Genomic DNA, 8,170 nt, shown 5'->3' on the forward strand with positions numbered 1-8,170 from the left:
TATATATATATATATATATATATATATATCTATATAATTTTTGCAATATCCCTATAATATAACAACTAATTAAAGACAGTTACATGTTAGGCAATATTTAATTAAAATAGATAAATCACATACAAATTTTGATAATTTTTTATTTCCAAAATATATACACTATTAACTTCAATATCAATATTAATCAATCATGATGGATACGTATATTCTTGATGATGGATTTACGTAAATCAAATCATAACTAGAATGAAAATAAAGATATGCGTTAACAATATTCCCTAAATGAAAACAAACAAAATCGTAAAACATATATTCTAAACTGAAGTTTTTATCATCTACATATATGAATTTCGTCTTTCCATATATGTATACGAATCTGAATTGTAAAGATTTTTTTTTTTTTTACATATCTTTCGTTTATAATTTAGTATATAAGAAGCATATGCCTAATCTACTATTTCCAAAATCTTCTATTTGAATATCTTCCTATATCTTTTAAACTTGACCATCAAGAATTTATAGAAAATCTAAGAGAATCCCTACCATTTTACTCAAAGTACTATATATACTCTTCAGATCACCGAAATGCATCAAACTCGACTACACCTCTCTAAACTTCTACCGAAGACACAACTAGATGGCTTCGTCCTAGATAGTCTTTTTTTTTTTTTTATGTGTGTAAAAACTTATCTAGCTATGTGGAGTCTCTGTTGATTATGTTTCGTTTAGATATTTTTTACAAATACGTATTGCATGTTTCTACATAGCCTTTTATTTGTGAAAAGATCTACTACACAAAGACTATGACTTATGTCCATATGTAAAAATCCGAAGATGCTATCAATAAGAAAATGGCTAACATTTCGAAGTAATGACTAATCAATAACCTACTTTTATTTTTAATAACAATCAAATTATTATTATTATTTTTTAATTTGAAGTACTCAAATTATATTAACGGGTTATTTTAAGTTTGCTGGGTTATAGTATTTGTAATTTTGAAAACACATTTTAGGATAAATTATTTGGAACATACAAAATATCATTATTGTACATGCTAAAAACCACAATTTAAGTTGCTAGAGAATACAAGAAGAGACAAGAAATTGCTAAGCGATTTTGTTAATATATTTTCTATATCTCACCCTTATTATAATACATCTTAACATATTAAAATTTATTCGATGTAAGCTATGAAGTAGGATTCTTTAATTTAAGGACTTCAAATATTTTTTTTTTGAAAACCATCGGCACTCCAAATATTATATTAAGTGTATTTACATAAAAAAATTAATAACGTTGGACATCTCTAAATGTATTGTAGTTCAGCATATATTAAAAATGAATAACATAACTTACAATCATAAATGAAGTTCTCATTTTTAAACCAAATAAATACTAAATAAATCACATTTAAATATATATATATATATATATATATATATTAAATTGCAAATACAACACTATAAGAATTATATATATAGCACTATAGAATTGTAAACTTTATCTACAATTTTGAGTTTATCTATACCATCTCCAATATATATTCATAAATATATATAGTTAGTTTGATTAAAAAAAAACATATAATCTATAAATAGCAAAGTAACATATGGAATTATTACAAAACTACAACATAACTATGCCATTTTTTTTTTACTATGCCAATTTAAATAAACTAAAAGTACAAAAATAATTTAGAAATAAAAAAGAAAAATAATTGTCATGTGGTGTACCACGGGTAGATACTAGTTAACTTACAAAATATGTGTCTTTTTTCAAGCCATCATATTTAGCATATGATTTTATTGCATAATGTTTTATCCAAAAAAATATTTTAAAACAATCACATAAATTGTATTATATTTTATATAAAAATTACAATATAAATAAAATGAACTTCAACCCGTGCTCTATCACGGGTCTTAGTCTAGTCCAAGTAATAATATGAGTACACTAGGATAAAAACTCACGCGTATTTTGTATTTTGGTTAGTTAATGAAATTTAATTAGTTCTTATGTATATAATGAAACCATCAAAAATGTATGCCAAAGGTTTCTGCCGGATTTGTTATCAACTTATCATAGTTTGTCTTATCTTTTTTGATATTTTGCAATCTTGTAGTTGATTTGAGTGATAAGTTGTATAATCAATCACAAAGGCAGCGGCAAAATCCGACATTATATACATGGAGGAGGGGGTGCTCGTGCTGCTGTCGGGGATGGTATATTGACTATACCTGCCACCTGGTTTGTAATGCGAAACGTTGTATTAGCTCCAATTGCAGTAGATTAGTGAGAAATTTAATATTAACTTTTTTTTTGTTAAATGGCTTTCAAATTAAATGCATAAAAAGTAATACAAGAATATGACTTTGAGGTCATATAGTTTTTGAAAGTAGTTAAAAAGATAAAAACATACAAGTGTATTCTAAATTACAGAAAGAGAAATCAAGGAACTACGGTGCTTAACTACGACCCCCGCGGCCACCACGACCACGTTTGCCATGTCTTCCAACCATAGTCCATTCATTCTCTTGAACTTTTTGTGTAGGTTTGATTGACCTCTCTCCTCGAGTCCTTAGAGAAAAGTCACCCATCTCAAAACCTGTATCTAAAGAAGCAAATGTATTGCTCCCAAAAATATTTTCTTGCGCAACTTCAGTTACCAATGAACCTTGTTGGGTAAGAGTAACTGGAGTATCCATAGCCGGAGGAGAGCCAATCATTGAAGAAGTCTTAGTTGGTGCAGCCTTTGAAGAGGCCAGTGTAGCGGGAACAGAGATGGCGTTTAAAGACGCAGTAGAAGGAGATAAGCCATGTACAACAGTAGTTGGTGTCAATGGTCCATCCTTTGATATAGAAGAAGAGTGAGTTAAAGAAGAGACAATATCTATCTGAACGTTTTGAGAAGAGTGAGTGGAGTTGGCTGGGGGGGAAGACAACAGTTTGCTCTTCAACCAGTGCAACAACCTGTGAGGGAGAACCCTTTGAAGGAGTGGAGACAGTATTGGACTGGCGAAGAAGGAGGCATCTAGTTTCTTTATGTCCTAGGTGACCACATTTCTCACACTTTTTTGGGAGCCAAGAGTACTCAACATCTACCATTGAGACATTACCTAACTTGTCAGCAGCTGCAATCCTATGTGGAAAAGGCCTGTTTAATTCCACTTCCACCATCAACTTGGCCTCACCCATAAGGTTTGGATCCAACCTTGGTTTGTTGGTTAGCATGGGTTCTCCTAATCCTGAAGCTATCCAACTAATTCCCCAGTCTGAATAAAGACAGCTTGGGATGTTCTTTAAAGTCACCCATACCGGAACTGAAGTGATCTCAGGCAAAGCTAAAGAAGCAGTAGGAGTCCAAGGTGCCACAAACATAATGCAATCATCAATATGCCATAGACCTCACTCTAACACCCAAGTTCTAGTAGACTCATGTGGGATGTGAAAAAGAAACGAGGAGCCACCTAATTTACGAGTGAAGATCTTACACTTCTTACCCAAAATCCTGTTAGCAACAGCATGTATGACACCTCCACATGGTGTATAACATCTAATAAACTGACCAATCAAAAATTCCTTCTGATTTTCTAATCCCTGCGCTAAAACATGATTAGGAATCTCGACCATGGGAGTACCATCCTCCAAATAAGTTGGTGATGTTGTACGATAAAGATTGCGAATTGTTGGGTCCGCTTTGCTGCCCATGGGAACCGCAATTGACCATCTTCCTTGAACTCTGGTGGAAGAATGTCAGAAGGTGGACTTACATTACCCGAGATCTTTGCAGTCTCGGATGAAAGCAAAAATTCAGGGATTGGATCTTTTAAATCCAAAGGAATTTTTAGAGGCTTTCCCCAAGCTCCAAGAGAAGGAACAAATGGAACAGGAGATTTTAGCTAAAAGAATTTAATATTAACTTGTGCAAACGATATTGAGTTTTCTTTCTCTTCATAATTCAAGGAATTAAGGATGACAAAATCTCGCAATTGTGATTGTGAATATATCGCGTTTGACAATGTTTGTCAACAGAAACTAACAGCTGGCAATAGAGTTTGGTTTTGTGACAGACTCACAACACTATACGTGATATTATTTGGTTCATGCAATTGCAAACTATGACGCGCTATATTTCCAATATGACTATTAACAGCTCAATCCTAAGCGAAGTCCAGCCCGCGCAACTGTATCATAATAAACAACATGTCCTGTAATCCAACCTATACGAGGTTCGCAATTTGATTAAGATTAAATCAGGAATAATACCAAAGTTCTTGAACAAAATAATACCAAAGTTCTTGAACAAAAACATAATATTACAAGACAATTTTTTTAATAAAGACAAAATTAAAAGTTTTCAATGTTTGTTGATGAGTTTAGAAGAAAAAAAAAAAACAATGACTACTCAAGATTGCACGGCGAGCTTCTGAAGATGTTCAAAGAAGACTTGAAGGCTCACGTCGTCTGTGAATATCACATCTGACCCTGTTGACATCTCGTTTGCGTTGTTGTATGTCGCTGATGGATTCAGCTTAGCTAATAGAAACCTCGCCTGCATTTTCCCATTCAAATCTAGTGAGATGCAAAAACCAAAATTGAAGCTGACAATTACATGAAGACATATAGATAAAGACAAATGACCTGCGAGCCGTGCTGATCACAGACAACTAATCTTGGGACAGGGAAACGCTCCCGGACTATCATCTGGGAATCCTCTTGTGGAGCTTGCAATAACTCAGCAAAAGCCTATCTCACAAAAATCGTAATAGCTAGTCAGTCACAGGAAGATTAGTTATTCAACCACAATGAGATGGTTCTGCATCATGAAAAAATCTATTTGTCACAGCTAGTTAGTAGTACCTGGTGTTCAGACTGATGATGATAACCCATGTTTCGCCATTGTGCTACAGTCATTCCATGGAAGACAACAACACTAAAGTATGCATCTAATAAAAGAATTCGATCGGCTGCAATGGAAGCCACATCTAGTAAAGCTGGTTGAGGTGGTGAATGGAATGAATACATTGTCAACGACGGTTGGATCATGACAGTTGCATTCGAAATATTCTCCCGGTTTAACAACATGCAGAAGTATGCGGTTTCATCAGGGCTATTGTTAAACACCTGCCATCATCACAATCCCGCAAAAGAAAACATGACACTAAGCTAATGATATGATGAGCACAAACCATGACATGTAAAAGCAGTGGTACCTGAACAAACTGCGATCGCCGCAGATTAAATATAAACTGAGGAAATAACGAAAAATAGGGATTCAGCGTGAAGGAGGTTGGATCATCCTTTCTATAGTCTCCAAACTTTGAACAAAGACGAATGAGACTCCGATCTAACCACCGAGTAGCATCAAATCCCTCCTGCGAACAAAAAAAAATGATGAATTGTATAAACAGACATGACTTGCTGATAGGCGTGCCTTAGATAGCTAGTCCCTGCAGTATTTTCCAAGGAACAATTTGGATCCTCCCAGTTCAGATTACTATATATTATACAGCTGTCAACAATAAATTTTGAATGTCTTTCGTATAAATACATGAACATTAGACCTCCTAGGTTTCCTGGTGAGTATTTTCCCAAGGAAAGACACATATTTAAAAACATTGCCAGCATTAAGAGGTTACGCCAGCACAAAAATAAAACAAAGCAACTACCAAACTGACGCTGTCTACTGTGACGTACCTCTGACTCCATTTTAAAAGAAGCTAATCTGGCCATTACCACAGCAGCAGTTTCTTGATCAAACCCATGCACAAGTTCCTGAAAAATACATAACAATCGGTAAAATAAAATGTTTACTCACTAGGAAGCTTTTAGGCTATAAGAAATCCTGCATTGCATTTTTTTATGGTTATTTGCATAATCCTACACCATGGGTCCATGTCTAAAATTCATCTCATGGAAACTAAAAAAAAAACACAATGAAAATGGATAGGCTGGTATCTGTATCAAAATGTTTGTCAGAATTGCTTATTATTCTATATAAATTAGCTTTGATGATACATTAGTGATGGATTGTTTCTGATTAGCCACAAGGAATGCCAAAATATACGACTAATAGTAGTGACAAGAATGCCAGAGCTAAGACTTACTGCCTATCAGTAGTAACTGTAACAGTATAATTGATGGAAATCTGTGGTAGTAGATTATATAGCACTAATTTGAAAACTGTAGTCAAAGAAAGAGTGAGATGCAAAACATGTTCTAGTCCTAAGAGTACAGTAAAGTTCAATTAAATGAAGCAAAACCCAAATAATTAGCCTACCCTTTACTATGGATTCAGAGAATAGGTCATGATGAAAAAAAAATTCAAATTGCTTATCAATTGAAACTAAAGTCATAAATTTATGAATAAAGCAAGAACAAGACAAACCTCTGAACTCACAGCACTGTCTATCCACTGTCTGCATACAGTAGTAACCCGGAGCAATGTTTGGCCTTCAGGGTTTTGGTAACTGTAATCAAGTAAACAACATTATACTTTCGACAATGAAGCCCACAATATAATGCAGAAGGGCACGGACTTGAAACAAAAAACAAAAAGAAAATAAGATAACAGATAAATACAAGACTAAAACACTGCCCAAGCCCCAAAGTACCTTGTGAGAAACTGCAAGTAAAACTGTGGATTCGCAGCTCCTGGAGAATTTGACCCGCTTGAAGATATGTCAAAAAATACCGTCAAACACGTACTTTTATCAAGGCCACACAACCTCCAAGCAGAAGTATTCCCCTCTCCAATAACCGTGTCAGCAACACTAGTACCTTTCTGAAAGGATTCAAATAAAAGAAAATTTCAATTTAGTTGAGAAGAGATAGCTTTGTTCATCTCACAAATTACTATCAATGCATTTTTGAAAGAAGGGTATATTCAAGGACTCCATGTTTAACCTTCTCTAATGATGAGCATGGCCCAATAGCTCCTTGAATTTTGATGTCCTGTGAACAACAGATCTCAAGCATCCCACTAGATAAAAACGATTTAAGGTCAGTTTATATTGAAGTACGCACATAGTTTTATTTCTTATATACAAGTTTGAAGCGTATGATACTTAGAAAACTAGAAAAGTTATTGCATTGCCAAAATTTTCTGTCATGTAATAATATATCAAAGAGAGTGATGCATCAGCAAAGTAGAAACTTACTTAAAGCAGAGGCCAAGAGCCTGATCGCCATCTTCAAATACCCGCTTGAAGGAATCTTTGAATACGGAATGGCCAAAACTTTCAGACAGAACAACAAGGCCACCCGTTCTTTCAACTGCAACTTTCATCTCAGCAACCCCAACCTAACTATATCCAAAATGCAACAGCAGAAACATTTATAATTAGATATCCAATTATAGTTATCAGAAATGAGAGCATGACAATATACAACAAGCAATGCCTTATGTTGATTAAAGATTGAAACTATTGGAAGAAACATAGTAGAGAAAAACATCATCAAAAACAGGAAATTGAGAGGATTAGTTAAATTTATATCACAGGCTAGTTAACAAAATTGAGGATTCACATTTTTTTATATATAGTGACCATGTTAAGTTTGACAAACAGTTCAGTGAAACTCATTGCATTAGCAAGACCACACTTCCAGACACAAGAATAAAAGATGCATTCCATTTTCTAGATTTCCAGCTACAAAAAATACAAAACAGTATTGCAAAAGCAACTGATACAAACTGCAAAATAAAACTTGAAGAACTAATTCAGAGCATTGTGCACCAATGATTTATAATCATGTCACAGTAATACCTGATCAAGTGCAGAAGCAAAAAGGTCTAGCACATGACCCTGAGTGACTAGTTGCTTTGCGATGCTCTCATAAAACTTGACAGCCTTCTTATAGTAAGGAGCGGCATCTTTATCTACATCTTTGTGAGAACGCACAGGATCCGACAAATCTTTTGAGACAATCTGTACAAAAGAGATTAGAAAGAAGAATTTAAAAAGACATGCTTCATAAACATGGTGTGATGAATGCTCACAGTGCCAAAAATCATCAACAGGCACTTACAGTTCCAGGGCCTCCTGTACATGGACCTCCGATCAAAGCAACAATTCTAGCCCCAGTTCCAGGCAAGCAAGCTCCAAGCAATCCTGCAGCTACACTCAATGCCACACCTGTGCATCGTTGGGAACGATGACCTGGCTGA

At 34.4% G+C, this 8,170-nt stretch overlaps 1 protein-coding gene across 1 annotated transcript in view; it reads right to left on the reverse strand.

The window, feature by feature from the left end:
• The window catches only part of LOC104767798 (protein transport protein SEC23-like), an 8,904-nt gene continuing 4,985 nt past the window's right edge, over positions 4,252-8,170 (reverse strand). The window contains exons 3-13 of the mRNA XM_019240582.1: positions 8,032-8,162; positions 7,770-7,931; positions 7,164-7,306; positions 6,910-6,985; positions 6,618-6,787; positions 6,392-6,473; positions 5,701-5,778; positions 5,217-5,378; positions 4,864-5,127; positions 4,645-4,749; positions 4,252-4,555 (exon numbers count right to left, since the gene is read on the reverse strand). Of these exons, the coding sequence (XP_019096127.1) occupies positions 4,409-4,555; positions 4,645-4,749; positions 4,864-5,127; positions 5,217-5,378; positions 5,701-5,778; positions 6,392-6,473; positions 6,618-6,787; positions 6,910-6,985; positions 7,164-7,291 (1,212 nt within the window). The 5' untranslated portion in view covers positions 7,292-7,306; positions 7,770-7,931; positions 8,032-8,162 and the 3' untranslated portion in view covers positions 4,252-4,408. The remainder of the gene's footprint in view (positions 4,556-4,644; positions 4,750-4,863; positions 5,128-5,216; positions 5,379-5,700; positions 5,779-6,391; positions 6,474-6,617; positions 6,788-6,909; positions 6,986-7,163; positions 7,307-7,769; positions 7,932-8,031; positions 8,163-8,170) is intronic.

This window comes from Camelina sativa, chromosome 19 (assembly GCF_000633955.1).
Source record: "Camelina sativa cultivar DH55 chromosome 19, Cs, whole genome shotgun sequence".
NCBI lineage: Eukaryota > Viridiplantae > Streptophyta > Magnoliopsida > Brassicales > Brassicaceae > Camelina > Camelina sativa.